General features: G+C 32.9%; 1 protein-coding gene across 1 annotated transcript in view; it reads right to left on the reverse strand.

Annotated features, from left to right (window-relative positions):
• Positions 1 to 511: 511 nt before the first annotated feature.
• Positions 512 to 16,127, reverse strand: part of LOC129234498 (putative phosphoenolpyruvate synthase) — a 106,254-nt gene continuing 90,638 nt past the window's right edge. The window contains exons 36-40 of the mRNA XM_054868498.1: positions 11,528 to 11,588; positions 7,497 to 7,573; positions 4,465 to 4,567; positions 4,276 to 4,350; positions 512 to 801 (exon numbers count right to left, since the gene is read on the reverse strand). Coding sequence (XP_054724473.1) covers positions 734 to 801; positions 4,276 to 4,350; positions 4,465 to 4,567; positions 7,497 to 7,573; positions 11,528 to 11,588 — 384 coding nt within the window. The 3' untranslated portion in view covers positions 512 to 733. The remainder of the gene's footprint in view (positions 802 to 4,275; positions 4,351 to 4,464; positions 4,568 to 7,496; positions 7,574 to 11,527; positions 11,589 to 16,127) is intronic.

Here is a 16,127-nt window from a genome sequence, read left to right on the forward strand (position 1 = left end):
CAGGCGCCGTCAGCTCTTCGGACGGCCCTGTACATTAAGAAAGGCTAGAGCTATTTTTTTTTTTGTTTTTCGGTAACATATATATTTTTTAATGAAGTTTCTGCTTAGGTGGGGCGAGATTGCCGGACTTATTCTATGCAACGACTTCAGATTGGCAACCGTTGAAAACTTTTATCTGTATAATGTTAGATTTGAGTTGGAATATTTTCGTAAAACTATTACATAAGTAATCCAACTCAACTCAGAGCCAATTATCCTTCCCTGTTACCCCTTAACCCCTTCATACCTGGTGTCCGGTATACCGGACATGAGCTTTAAACAGTTGCTAATCGTTTAATAATTGATTAAATTATTATTTATTTATTTAAATTTTTGCAGTTGACTCTTTACATTCTGAATATTTTTATCTGTGAAAGAATTTTTCGTTTTGGGATTAATACCAACATATAAGGATTGAGAGGAATGAAAACTTAGACTCGAGAAGTGACAAGAAAATAATAATGACACATTAGATTTAAGACAAAGTTTTATTTTTCGTTTGCAAATTTTGTTGACAACGTTCTGAGATGAACTTTTGCTCCTTATACCCTTTGTACTTTTTTTTTGATGAGTTTTGTGCTTGAAATATAAATTCTGCGTGTTGATTGGAAAATTTCTTTGTTCCTAATTTTTGCACAAAAGTCTCTCCTTTGTTCAAGCGTTTTGTTTTATTTTTACATTACCAACAAGCTCCTTATTCATTTTCTGGTTTTGGTAGTCTTTGAACAACTCCTCTGTTGCCATCCAGGAGAATATAATCTCCTGAAATAAACATAAAAATGTCATCATGAACAAAACAGAAAAAATAATAATTCAAATAAATTTGTTAAAAAAGAAAAGAATTAATTAATTTCTGAAAATGTTCTTTTCAATACTTAATTTCAGGAAATGAAGAAAAATAGGGTACCCCAACCACATCAAAAAGGCAACTTTAACCCTAGCGGGTAACATAGGCCCAACAACGAAAAGAGATTGTCGTATTAGACACAGGGGAGTGATCATAACTTATTAATTTCAAGGTCCTTAGAGGGGGCAGCACAATACTGGTAGTACTGGTTGACTTTCCGTTTGCAGGATTGATGTTACCGTCAAAAGCAAAAGTTCCCCAGTTGACAGTAACATATTACAAATTTAAGTGAGAGTTGTATGCAGTAGTATTTAGTTAAGAAAGTCTTTGTGCGGATAATTACTATTGTCTCACAAAAGCTACGAAATTAAATAAAAAAAAGTCATCATCTTAGGAACAGTTGCAGATTCTTTATCTTTACTAAAGCTGAATGTCTGGATCTCTGATTCGATATCTGAATGTCTGTGATGCGCATAGCGCTAAGATGGTTCTGCCGATTTTCATGAAATTTGGCACAGAATTAATTTGTAGCAGGGAGGTGTGCACCTCAAAGCAATTTGATGAGAATTCGATGTTATTCTTTTTCTGTTCCAATTTTAAGAACATTTTACCGAGCAAAGTACCATAACGTGGTCGAGCAAAATACCATAACGTGGACGAGCAAAGTACCATAACGTGGACGAGCAAATTACTATGACGTGGGCGAGCAAATTAACATAGCGAATTGGCGAGATATTCATCATCCACTATTTGAAAATATACAAGCTAACCAAATGACCTTTTTATTTTTCTACTACGGGCAAAGCCGTGCTGGTACCGCTAGTAGAAAATAAAGGTTTTATTAAAGCATAGGAACAGCCTATGATAAAGAAATGAAATATTGATGTCTAGAGTTAGAAAAGTTGAAACCAAAATCGCATACATAAATGCAAAATTTTGGACAGAAACGATATATAGATAAATCACACAAAGTGTACATCAGGCATGTTTTTAAAAATTTAGAGCGGGTTTCCAAAAGGAAAGTGTATTGCAGATGAGTGTTTTTGTACAAATTTAACAAACACTTAGTATGTGGAAACTATATAAGGGAAAATATTACTATGATATCACAGATTTGGCAAAATACATTGCACATGCGTGTTTTGGAATACAAAAAACATATTTATCAAAGAAAAAAAATTGAAATCTGCGGTAGTAACTCCATTCAAATTACGAATATCTGGAAGATCAAAACAGTTCGCATTGATAAAGGAGTTCTTGAAATCTTAAAACGTGTGAATGCTTTATATTTTTCCAACTTAACGCTATTGTGTCAAATTTAATTCCTGTGTTACTTTTTACCTTAATTAAAATCAAATATTTTTTTTAAAAAAAGGGGCCCATGTAAACATTTTTTTTTTCATTTCAGTATTTTTCAAAAATATTATCAATTTTTCAACTCAAAAGTGTTTTCATGATTGAATAAACTTTTCTTTGTGTTATGGAGTTTTTGGGGATTTTTTAAAAAATTGTTTCTATACTTTATGGTATTTTTAAAAAACGTCTTCAGTTGTTCACATGTGCCCCTATAGGGGGGGGGGAGCACATGCGAACAGACCTGGCGTAACATATGAACACGAGTACAGAATGCAGGAGAAGCATTATATTTTAAAGGAAAATTCTTAAATCTGAAACATATAACTAAATAACCTATACTGCTTCAGTTTCAATTGTACAGTAATTGTTCTACTAAGAAAATATTTTTTTCGAATCTATAACTGCTCACTGTGAAATTATAAAGCCTCGTAGCCTGTTCTGTTCACTGACTGAATAGACTAGAAAAAAACTTATACCACTACATAATACAAAGAATTTTTATTATGTAAGGATTATTCTATACATATTTTGTTTTTAAGTTTCATACATCGTTTGATAATGTATTTTAAAATGGGTTTTGAACTTCAGTTTTTAATTACATGAAAATATTTCGTGTCATTTTATTGCCTCTAAATATTATGTAACACTAAATTCTTAATCAACTATTTAGTAACCAAAAAATGTTTTAAATAAAAATAATAAACAAAAATAAGTAAATTATAAATAATATTAATAACAATTAGCGATAAATTTACAAACTAATTATAGGAAAATAATAATGATAAATATTTACACACTAGAAAGTCTCCCGTCAAGGTATGACGGGTGAAAATTGCTTCTACATTTGAACGAAGATATTGCCTGTTTGGTGATATTTTGATAATTGAAATTTTCCTAACTCCAGTGGATGAACCCTAAACTCCAGTAGGTAACGTTTATTGTTGACCATTTTTGCGTTTCTTCATTCCCCTGAAATGACAGTCTTACCAGTAAAACAGTTAAGTTACCGAGTTCAGCCTTGTCACGATAAAGCCTTTCCCTGCATGCTAAACCAAAACATACTATCATGCCGTGGCGTGAGTTTCATTTTGGAAACACGCGGGTTACTCGATCATTGGCTATTATATATAAGAGGATTTTTCTTTAACACTTACAATGTCCTACACTAATAACAATATTACAGAGAACGGCAATGAGAACTGTTCACTTTTGCCCTTTGATGTTGTGTTCACAAGTGCCCCATCGTCTACTTTAGAGCTAATTCATAAAAATAAGGATTTTTTAATTTAATAAAAAAATTTAAACATTGTTATAAATTCACTTGAATGTTCATACAATGTTTCGTAATACTTAGGCTTAGCATAGCAGCCGCGAAGAAGACAGTAATAAAAATTTTTCAACACCTGCTAAAACAAAGAAGTTGCCACCACCGAAACATAAAATAGCTCATTGCTCTATACTAAATGTTTGTCCAAGAAGTACAACTGGTACTGTTCTCATTTAAGAAATTTTCTAGATATTTTGCTTAATGTTATCTTAGTAAAACATACCATGTTCACAGGTACCCCGTGTTCACATGAGCCACCTTTTCCCCTATAGCTAAAACTTTGACAGAGTCGAGGTCGCCCGGTTTCTTACATATGTAACTGTTACTATTGTGCCTAGCTGTTACGTATCTTGACGTGTAATTACTGCACTTGTTTAAATTGACTTACTTCGAAAAGTACACATCAGCAACTAATAAGTTTCAATAAGATGGTGAGTTTGACCCTTTCTAGTAATCCTTGCTTCAAAAAATGCAATTAAAAGTGAAAAGCTCCAAATAAAATAGAAAATGAGAAAATATCTATTCTTCAGTAACCAAAACCATTTCAAAGACAGTTCTGAATATAAGTCTCCGAATAGATTCTCTATAAAACCCAATGAAATTAAATTATTTTTATATCTCCAACTCCTAGCGTGTTCAGAATTTTTTTTCTTACCTCGAACTTCTAGCGTATTAGCAACTTATTAGCTGATGTTTCTCTCATTACCTGTTTGAAATTGACGAGTTGCCCCTTGTACTCCTACAACACATGGTAAACCATATTCTCTGCTTATAACAGCTCCTGCAACAACAACAAAAATATTGACTATACTATATTCAAAATAAAGAGGTTCATTTTATTTATTATTTTACACTTACATTAAGAAACCTTATTTATCCTTAACTAGAAACATACCGTGTGATATGAGGCCTCCCAGCTCCGTTACTACTCCTGTTATTATCGGGAAATACGGACTCCAGCCAATATCTGTACCGTAGGTAATGAGAATTTCACCAGGCTGAAGATTAAAGAGAACAGCAATAAATAATATGAGACTTGCTATAGATAGAACCACCATCAACCCTATATATATGTAACACATCGGCTAAATGACCAAAACTTGATGGTATGGATTTAATGTTTATTGCTTTTCTAAAATGCAAACATTTCTTCGTGTTTCCCTTTTGATACGACTTTTTTTTAGAATAGAATTTCGTTTAGAGAAGGTGCAGGTATTTTAGAATGATAGGGTGAAGTGGAATCCGTAGCTTCTCTTCCATTAAGCGCTGCTGCTCAGTGGAGAATATATTCACGGCTTCTTAATTTATCCACGGTTTCCTATCATTTTAGTTTCGTTCAGTTGCTTGGTTCTTCAATGTTTACTGTGGAAGGATCTGTTATTTTTACGTTCAGAAAATGTCAGTATGTAAGCGTTTTCAAGATTGGGGTCGTTACCAAAATTTTAAAAATATTTTTTTCTGAAAGAGCATGCTTAAAAATATAGGATCTGACCATTTTTTAAATAATTTGTTCAAGTTTAATATTTTCAAAAAAAAAAAAAAAACTTAAATCGATGCGCTTTCATTGTTTCCGTTTCTGTCGTGTGACATCTCGTCAGTGTTGACATTCACGGAGAAAAATATTTAATTCGCATCTTTACTCACGTGTATTGGCAACGATGTGGTTGCGTAGAGCGCAATTTTAATTCGCTTCATGATTATCATAACGTGGAAACGTGGTAGAAAGATGCTCCAAATTGCATCATTTGTGACGTCATCAAGACCATGCCTTGTTTTCAAAATCGGACATTTTAAAAAATTAATTAAAAAATAACTGTTGGGAAAATAAAAGTATTTTCTGGATCCATGTTATTTTTTTTACTCATTCTATCAATTTCAGTGACTAAAAGTAGTACTTTTGACTGAAGGAAACAACCCCATTGCAACAGTCCTTTGTAAAAGCAGACTAGTCATAATCTTTACAGAAAAAGAAAATAGAAGGTTTCTAAGGAACTGGACTTTAGCTGTGAGAATTATTCGAGAGATTATGAAAGAAGAGTCATTTAATTTTGATGTATAGTGTAGCTCAAAAGAAAAAAAAAAAAAGGAAGGTATTCAAGAAACTAGACTTAAGGGGTCAGGATTGTTCGAGAATTGATGTAGGGAGTATCATTTGATTTTGATGTACAGTGTGATCCACGAAAAACTATCGCTTAAATTGATTTAGAAGCAGGGATTTGTCTTTACTTCAGTCAGGTTTAACGAGGATAGTTTTTTGTAACCCACCTTGCATCATCAAAATTTAATTTCATACGTTTATTGTACCGACGGATGATACAATATGTCTGTACTGTGATTGGTAACTTTCGGAGAGCAGAATGAAAGAAACTTGCGTTAAAATTACATCTTGTACTAAGTGGGCTGACTTTTATTATGCAAAAGCAGATAAAGAAGATTATGTTGGTGTTTTATGAAAATAACACTTTTTTTCGTATTTCTTAATTTTACTATATAATTTAGAAACGCTGTGTATTGTTGTGGCTACATCCCTACTGGTAATAATTCGTTTGCATGCCTCATGAAAACTTGGTTCATTGTAAATCGGCTATTCCATATCATCCTCCAAACGATTTTTTTTTTCAAATTTTTTAATAGGATTAAACATTATTTTTTTTTATCAAACAGAAATATTCACAACCGGTATAAAAAATTTCAACCGTACTGAGTTTCTAGAATCAATTATGTGTTCAGAATAATTCCCAAGTAATAAATGGTACTCCATAATGACCTGCATTTTTCTTAATGTTTTAGTGTTTTTAGTTATCGTTAAACCTCTGAGGTACTTACAACTTTAAGCATAACACTTTTTTTACAAAGCAATTTTTTGCAGCTTTTATTCTTCTGATTTTACTTTGTCTTACATTTTAAAGAGCTGTTCTTTACAAAATCTAAAATAAGTTTTAAAATACTTACAATTTCTTATTTAGAGCTTTTAGTGCTTGTGATTTTGTTATTCATAATTGTAGTCATTGTACTTCTACAGAGTGATTCAAAATTCACGTAACTCATAATATTTTATTTAAGAAAACTATTAGTTTTAAAATGCAAATTATCTAACTCGTTGGCAATAGGGAATAGTTTTATTCAACTTTTCCATGCACACAGACACTTTCAGCAGTTCTTAGTTTGTAACGTGGTCAAGATGGATTTTTCAAAGGATTGGGATTTTTTGCCGAATGCAAAACCTTTTTAATATTAATGTGTGTTCTTTTTGATCAAATTCTTGTATTCTGGCTACCAACATAGTCTGTGAGATAAAATAACCAGCCTTCGTCTGTAAGAAACACAGAATTAACGTTTTCCATTCCATTTCCGTCACTGAATGTCCTCAGCCATCGACGATAACTAAATAGCCCAATTTGGGCAGGAGCTTTCAATTTTTGAATAATACGAACACTATAAACGTGATACTATAATTTTTTAGAGCTCTGTGAGAAGTTCCATGTAACAAATACAGATGTAACACCAGTTTTCTGAGACCTTTTGAATACAAGTTCAACATTTTGCTTTTTTACAATGCCTATTTTGTGCTGGCCCTGTAAAGATGGGGGTCAACTTCTCCGGTCTCATTATTTCCAGTTTCCGGAAAACTAGATATTTATCGAAAATTTCTTGTCCTGTGTTGTGCAAAAATAAAGACTCAACAACGGTTTCAAACGAATGAACTGAAAAAATGTTGTCAGCATTAAAATTATTGTTAAGAAGAAAAATTCTAAAACACGACAAAGTAAAAGTCACTAAACGTGCGCAGCGCATGGAACATGAAAATTAAAATGGCGTGTCATACTGAAAAGTACCGTGTTGCCAGCAAACAAAATAATCTGTGTTTAAAATTTGTAGAATATTTTAGATAAAATATTTTATATAAAGGGTTGGAAGAATAATTACCTTTACATACGTAGCTTCTTCCAATGTGACAGCAACTCGTGCAAAACCTTTGGTAACACCTTGGCTCACAGGAATACCTGTAAAAGATTATTCGCTTGAGACTCAGTTACAGTTGCACATAAAAGTAATCAAATTGGTTTTATTTTTTCTCATGCAAAATAGTACTTCGCATCCAGTGCTTCTTGAAGAAATGTTAAGGGTGGCACAATACAGTATCTTTAAATCTCGTTCCATTTACGAGAATCAGCTCACTTTTTAAGGGGAAATAGTGGAAATAAATATTATTTTGAGAAGCTCGAAAATACCATTTAGGAACAAAACAATTTCTGTTGCTGAAAGCAATCTAAGACACATCGAATGCGAGAATGCGTTAATTCGGAACTCCAGCGCTCGAATACGCTACCTTGCGGTGATTTACAAAACTGCCGATGGAACTAAAACATTGCCACGTTGCGTTCCACGTGTGTCTGTTGACGTAAACACAGGCAGTTTGTTCTGAGTATTTATTAACGCAATCGATGTGTCTTAGTTTGCTTTCAGCTACAGAAATTAATTCGTCCCTTAGTAGTATTCTCGAGCTTCTCAAAATAATGTTAGTTTTCCTTATTTCTTTCAAAAAAGTATTAAATGGTGGAAGCGTAAACAAGAAAACTCTGGATTAACAAAATTGGATAACGTTATACCAGGTAAAATTTTTTATTGTTTTGTATGAATTTGTAAGAATATGAGTTTTTTTTTTAAATCTTAAATCAATTTAACTAATCATATTTTACAGCAGCATTTAGTTGGAATGGACAGTATGCAAAATATTTTCTTGAATTTATTATCGTAGAACAAAATGAAAAATGTTTAACCGAGAAAGAATTTACTTTATTCCTTTTATTCTCAGCTGAAAGGTTTCGCCAAATTTGTTTAGGGTTATAGTTTTAGTATTGTGCGAGCAAAGTAGCCTTGGCGAGATTTCGCGTTTTTAGTTAAACCATTTTTAATTTTTATCATGAGTGGAATAAAATGACAGTAAGATTACAGAATTCGATAAGTAAAAAGAAATAATGGTCAATCAACTGAAAAGAAAACTACCACCATATATAAACTGTGAGTACACATTTTATTTATTTTGTTCTGAGTGAATTTGAATAAATATCAGCTTTTCAATTCGATGAAAAAAAAAAACGAACTTAACAACATTGACTGGACACTTTTCCTTAACCTAATTCCACATAAATGATTTAAATAACCTTTGTTACTACAGTATCCTACTGAAATAGACAGTATGCAAATAAATTTTCTTGAAAATATTTATCGCAGAATAGCTTGAAAAATCCAGAAAGAACGTTAAGAATTTGAACAATAAAAAATAAAAGTTCGCCAAAAATCTGTTTATAGGGTTATGGTTTTAAAATTGTGTGAAAGAATAATGTATCTTGACAAGATTTCGCATATCAGGTAAATCATTTCCATGACGAATGAATTAAATGCATGATTTCTTAGGATATCCAATCATATAGTCATAGAAATAAATTATCTAGTGTTAAACGTTACTCTTAACAGTCTGCCACGTATGTGCACTATGTGACAAAAATGTCAACAAATGCCGGAAATGTCACGAAACTGAACTTAATATGTACTAATGTATAGAAAAAACGGTACAAAATGAAAATGCCGTTCGAAGCGAACCAAAAATTTATGAATTCCGAATTCAACATCGTGAAAATGGCTGCTTCAGAACAACTTACTGTGTGCTCTGCATTAATTGTTTACTTTCGCAATACTTTTTGGTTTCTAATCTCTTTCTATATGGGTCAGAATAACCAAAAGACTTTCAAAAATCTTTTCAAATGAATAAAGCGAAAAAATCATACATACGAACAAAAATCACAACACTTTTAGCATTTTCTTCGTTACCACATGCGTTTGTTTTAGTTTTTAAGTCGGCCATTAGACAGTGACTGCAGTGCCCCCTATAGTTCGTTGGAGTTGCGAATAAATACTAATAACAAACTGCCTATGTTTACCTCAACAGACACACGTGGAACGCAATGTTTTACTTTTTCTTTAATTTTGTAAATCACCGCAAGGTAGCTTATTCGAGCGCTGGAGTTGCAAATTCCAAAATATCGAGGAAAATAAAAGCAGACGACTTTTTTTTTAACAGGCAAAATATTTCAACCTTTTTCAATTCGCAACTCCAATAAACTATAAGGGGCGCTATAGCCACTGTCTAATGGCGGATGCAAAAGGTAAAACAAACAAATGCCTTAACTTATAACTTGCTTTGACGCTTAGTGAATGACATTAATTTTTCATCGTATTTGTGGAAAGCTTTCTTTTCTGTTCTTCTGAAATTACATTACATCTTAAACTGTCTAACGCCTGTAATTTACATCAAAGAAAACACGTGGAAGCGTATTCGAGCGCTGGAGTTGCGAATATCAAAAAAAAAAAAAAAATTGTAGCAAAAAAAAAAAAAAAATGTTTTTAGAAATGTTTAAAATAAAATACAAAGAAAAAAAGTAATTAAACAATCAAAGCGAGCAAAAGACGTACCCATGGTACAAAAGTTAATTTCCATTTCGAAAATAATTTCCATCTTATATAATTAAAAACTAATATCTATGTATGTACCTATGTATGTACCTATGTATCTATGTAGTCGTCTATGTCCAAGTTTCTTCTCCCGAACGACAGTGAACTAACTGACCATCGAACCAGGTATCGATGGATTCGTAATCTTCCCGTCTTATGTTTGGCTATTTAACATAATCCTCCGATAATAATTAGCGGAGATATCAATTAAAAACTATTAATTATGACACTTAGATTTCTACACAAAACTCCTATTGTTCGAAGGCTTTCCTCCATTCAAATTATTATTCAGTGCTTCACCTCAACTTTCCGCAACAATGCTTTATTAAAATTTATAGCGTGAAGAAAATCATTGAGACGAAAGATCTGTTGTTGTCTCGAATATGAGCAAATAAAATTCTAGATTTTGTTTTTAAGGCTTCTCCTGTAATCGGGGGATTTAAAATGTTTCCTTTTTGGTTATTTTTCCGAAATCTGCCACAAAATTTTACCGATTTTTTTTTTTTTTTTTTTTTTTTTTTTCAAGCCTGATTGTTGAACCCGCGTCACTTGACATAACTTTTATTCTCAAGGTGGACCGTGCAAAGCCGGACGACGTGACCAGTTTATTTTTAATTTTTGATTTTTTTCTCGAGCTCAATCATTTAGAACCGTTTGGCTTGCTGAAGGTAAGCCTTTGACTTTGGTTTTCTTTAAACGATTTCTAAAGCTCTCGTAATGCTCGTAGAAACTTCGAACAAACTTCTTACGCAGAAAATTCCTAGTTTTCGAATGATCTAAAACTTAAAAATGTGAATTACATGCCTCCCCCCCCCCCCATATTATCAAATTTATGTGAAAAATGGGTTTAAAATTGAAATAGAAAAAGAACATAATCGAATTTTTGAAAAATCGCTTCGTGGTGCACACCCCTATTACCCATCCTTACAAAAACTAATTTTGTGCCAAATTTCATGAAAATCTGCCAAACAGTCTAGGCACTGTGCGCGTACACAGATCCAGGCATCCCTACATCCCGACCAATTTTCAGCTTCATTATTATTAAAGAAGATAAAGATGAATTTTTCGGCGAAACGTGGCATACGCAGAGTTTATTATTTTTCTTGGTGTGTTCTTCTTTGCACTTAACATTTTGTTTTAACTATAAAAACCTTAAATTTGAATTTTATGCAGTAAGCGAGGGTTATTCTTCTGTTTTCGCCACGTTTTTACAGATAACGGCCACCTCTCATAGAGCAGCATTCCAGTTAGTAATACAGCTTGTTATCACCCATAAACTAATTTTTAGAGACAGAGAATGAGTCTCAAAGTTTTAACACTGTACCTTCAAAATGATTTCACAATTTATATAAAAATATTATGTTATTCGATACGCGGATTATTCTTATACTTTTCATACGTATTTGACAATTGGATCATTCCTATACCACATAACATTTGCATACCTTTCATAGTCAGATCAGCCGCAGAACTCAAGGCGTGCTCAAAACCAGATTCATCATTGATCTAAAAAATAAAATCACCATGTTCATCACAGTTAAGTCAAACCATACACACTCGACGAATGGGTGCGATCGACTATTTTTATTCATTTATTTATTAATTTTTTGAAACTCATATCCATAAAAGTCGCATATGAAAGATGTTCAAAACCACTTTATTTTTTCTCTAATCTGGACCTTTGATTTTTTAGAAGTCATCAAAAGTCGTTTTCTTAGTCAAAAATATGACTTTTGGACCTTCGCATTTTGGCCAAAATCTATTTGAATTACATTTATGGCAGCTAATTTTACACTTTGATGTTGAAGTACATAAGATGATAGTCTTACATACTGAGTTACGTGGTTGTAACTTAATAATTAAAATAATGGCAACAGATTCAAGGTCAAATGTAAAAAATTTTCTCATTTCCAAATGGGATAACTCGTTTAGGGGACGAAAACACAAAAGGAAATATGGCAAAAACTAATCACTGGAATCACGCTAATAAGAAAATGTAACAATAGTTATGTGTTTGTATACCCTTTAACGATTACAGCCCGTCAAAAATCAGAAAAATGACAAAAATAACATCTTTAAACCCCTGTAAACCGAAAGGGGATGGAATTAAAAATAAAACTTCTTAGACAATTGAATATTCCATTCAAGTGCTATGCATGTTATGTATATTATTTTGTGTATTTGTTTTGTAAAAACGATATAGATCTTTGAAATTGAGTAATTTTGCTTTGATTCACACACTAGAACAGAAATAAAAAGTGTGAAAAGTTCGTTGCACCTTCTTAAATTATATATTGTGTTCTATATAATAAATTATACTGAAAAATCATATTGTAAGTATAAAAATAATTATTTTTACTTGATGACTTAGAAATATGGGGACATGAATGAGTAGTTCATACTTGTTTGAAAAGTCAAGTAACTAATTTATAAACTATACTGATAATAGACAGACAAAAATGTTCAATACATACAAACATACTCTGTAGATTAACTTATTTAACTTACCTTAAACATATGCAAAAGCATCTTCTACATAACTGAAAAAAAATGTGCGTTTTTCATATCTTGCTTGAATGTAGTTTTGAGAAAATGAACCCACCTAGTAGCACTAAAGTTCTAATGGTGATGCAGTATATGGCGTATTTTGGAATGCTTTACCGAGGCATATTCATAATTTGATACTTTGAAACTGTACCAGGACCAAGACAATGAATGACAGGGGTTCCAAATTTAGCGATCAACAAAAGTTATCTAGTAACATTTTTGACAATAATGGGCATTATTTTTTTCATAATCTTTTTTGTAACACACTTTTCTTCTTACTTATTGCTAGTGAACAGTAATTTTACTGTAAGAATATTTAAACAAGGTGGCATAAAGCAGTGATTAGCTCTTGTATTAGGAATTTTATTTGCTGAGTCAAACCTTACTAGCAGCATTTTTTTCAGCTAGTTTAATATACTGAATGCTCACATGGATACATGCAATGTTTAACAGCAAAACTGCAGAAGGTATATTTTTCTGTAGAAGTTACAATATGCCTTCTAGTAGTTCTTTGCAAGCTAGTCTTAGTATCAATTCTTTTTACGGTTCCTCTGTTCACATTGTCCATTACCATGTGATATTGCATAGAAATGCCATTCAGCTCTCAAGTTGACATCCGTTTCGCGATTACATACATTAACAAAGTTATTTCTATTTTTGCAGTGTACTTCAGTAAAGTATTTCAGTACGCCACATACTGTGTCACCACGAGAATAGTACTACTGTGTGAGTTCATTTTCTCAAAACTACACTCAAGCAAGAAATGAAAAGCGCACTTTTTTTTCAGTTATGCAAATGTTTTCGTATATGTTTAAGGTAAGTTACATAGGTTAATGTACAGAGAGTATGTTTGTATGTATTGAAAAAGTTTTTGTGTATATTATATGTATAGGCTATAAATTAACTACTTGAGCTGTCAATCAAGTATGAACTACTCATTCATTTTCCAATATTTCTAAGTTATCAAATTAAAAGAATTATTTTTACACTTACAATATGTTTTTCCAGAATAATTTATTATATAAAGCACAATATTTGTAATTTAAGAAGGTGCAATGAACTTTTCACACTTTATTTCTGTTTTAGTGTGTGAATCAACAAGCAAAATTACTCAATTTCAAAGACCTGTATCTTTTTTACAAACCAAATACACAAAACATTATACTTAACATGCATAGTACTTGAATGGAATATTCAATTGGCTAAAAATTATTTTTAATTTCATCCCCTTTTGGTTTACAAGGGTCTAAAAATGTCGTTTCTGTCATTTTTTCTGATTTTTGAGGAGCTGTAATCGTTAAAGGGTAAATAAACACATAACAATTGTTACATTTTCTCATTGGCGTGATTCCAGTGATTAGTTTTTGCTGCCATATTGCATTTTGTGTTTTCGTCCCCTCAGCGAGTTATCCCCCTTTGAAATGAGTAAAAATTTTACATTTGACCTTGAACTTGAACTTGTTGCCATTATTTTAATTATTAAGTTACGTAACTCAGCATGCACTACGTAACTCAGCATGTAAGACTATAATCTTATGCACTTCAACATCAAATTGTAAAATTAACTGTAATTCAAATAGATTTTGACCAAAATGCAAAGGTCTAAAAGTCCCGTTTTTAACTACGAAAACGACTTTTCATGACCTCTAAAAAATCAAAGGTTCAGATTAGAGAAAAAATAAAAGTGGTTTTAAACATCTTTTAAATGCAGCTTTTATGGATATGAGTTTAAAAAAAAATTTAAAATGATCGAGCACACCCATTCGTTGAGTCTGTATGGAATAACCCAATTATAAGACGTTCTAAACTGTTATAAATTTCATAGGTATTTGTTATTGGACATGTTTTGACGAATTTGTATCTGAAGCACGATTTCAAGCTGCAGTGGTGGTAAAAAAATTGCATCACCCGCGAAATCCAAATATTTTTAGCATTTATAAGTAATTATGAAATATTTAACGGTTCTTGCATCATATAACACGAATTGGCATCGGTATACGACGCAAGCTATTGCGTAAGATTGCATCATCCTTCTAACTGTATAAAAAAACCAGTTGAACGTTCGACGCATTCATGTACGATCTGGACGTATGAGTTGCAGTATGTCGAAATACGTTCAACTGACACCACAAAGGAAGAGTGTCATCGTTCCATTGGACAAAGAAGGATTGTCGTCACGTTCCATAGCAAAAAGAATAAACTGTTCGCAATCGACTGTTGTTCGACTACTGAATAAGCTAAAGAGCACCGGAAGCACATTAAGAAAGAGTGGCAGTGGTCGTCCACGAATGTCCAATGCAGCGCAGGACAGGTTTTTGATACGACTCAGTCTTCGGAACAGACAATCATCTTCCACAGACCTTAGAACAGCATGGGAAAACGAATCGAGTGTTCACGCATCCACGTCTACTCTACGAAAACGACTGTGTGGTGCGGGTTTGGTGGTACGTTGACCACGAAAAAAGCCATTGTTGACCAAAAAAAATGAGAAAACAGCGTCTAGACTGGGCAAAAGCTCACCAAGGCAGGACTGTCGATCAATGCAAATCTGTTGTGTTTTCGGATGAGTTCAAATTAAATCTCCATGGGCCCGACGGACAGCACACAGACGCCGCAAAGGAGAGGAATATCATCCCGACAGCATTCAACACACAGTCAAGCATCCCGTATCCCAGATGATTTGGGGATGTATTTCTGATCAAGGAGTTGGCGGGCTTCACTTTGTGCAAGGAACAGTAAACGCTCAGGTGTATATTGGCATTTTGGAGGAGAAATCGCTTCCTACTATCCGGGATCACTTTACTTCAGTTCCAAACGTCATTTTCCAGGATGATTCTGCTCCGTGCCATAGGGCAAAACTGGTAAATAACAATTTAAAAACCTTTATCCTGCCATTAGACTTAAATTGACATGGGGTTAAGTATTTTTTTTTTTAATCTAAACTCACACGCAGGTTCAGAAATGGAAAAATGAGCATGGGGTCAGCAGTTTGCCTTGGCCCGGAAACAGCCCCGATCTAAATCCGATCGAAAATTGTTGGAATAGAATGGGTGTAAAAGTGATGAAACATAAGCCATCATCACTTGCAAAACTCCGGGAATCAATAATTTGTGTCTGGCACCATGAACTCAGTAAATAATACATTCAATCACTCATCCAATCAATGCCCCGTAGATGTCAAGCTGTCATTAAAGCTAGAGGCGGACCAACAAAATATAAGGTTATATTTTATGATGTTTAAACATTTCCTTGTTACTTTTTTTCATTTTTGAACCCAAAGAGTGTTACAACTAAAACCTCTACTTACTTTTTCGTCGTCCACTTGGCAACGTGGATGCACTTCACTTTGTACTTGTTACAGTTTTGGCCATGTATTTTCATAAATAAAGTAAACAATTATCGGATTCCTGCTGTTAAATGTTTATTTCATAAGTTTTGCAGAATTTCACATACATTCATCGTAAATCGGTCGACCAAAACTTCTCACATATCGCATCG

Source organism: Uloborus diversus, chromosome 1, assembly GCF_026930045.1.
Source record: "Uloborus diversus isolate 005 chromosome 1, Udiv.v.3.1, whole genome shotgun sequence".
In the NCBI taxonomy this organism is placed as follows: domain Eukaryota; kingdom Metazoa; phylum Arthropoda; class Arachnida; order Araneae; family Uloboridae; genus Uloborus; species Uloborus diversus.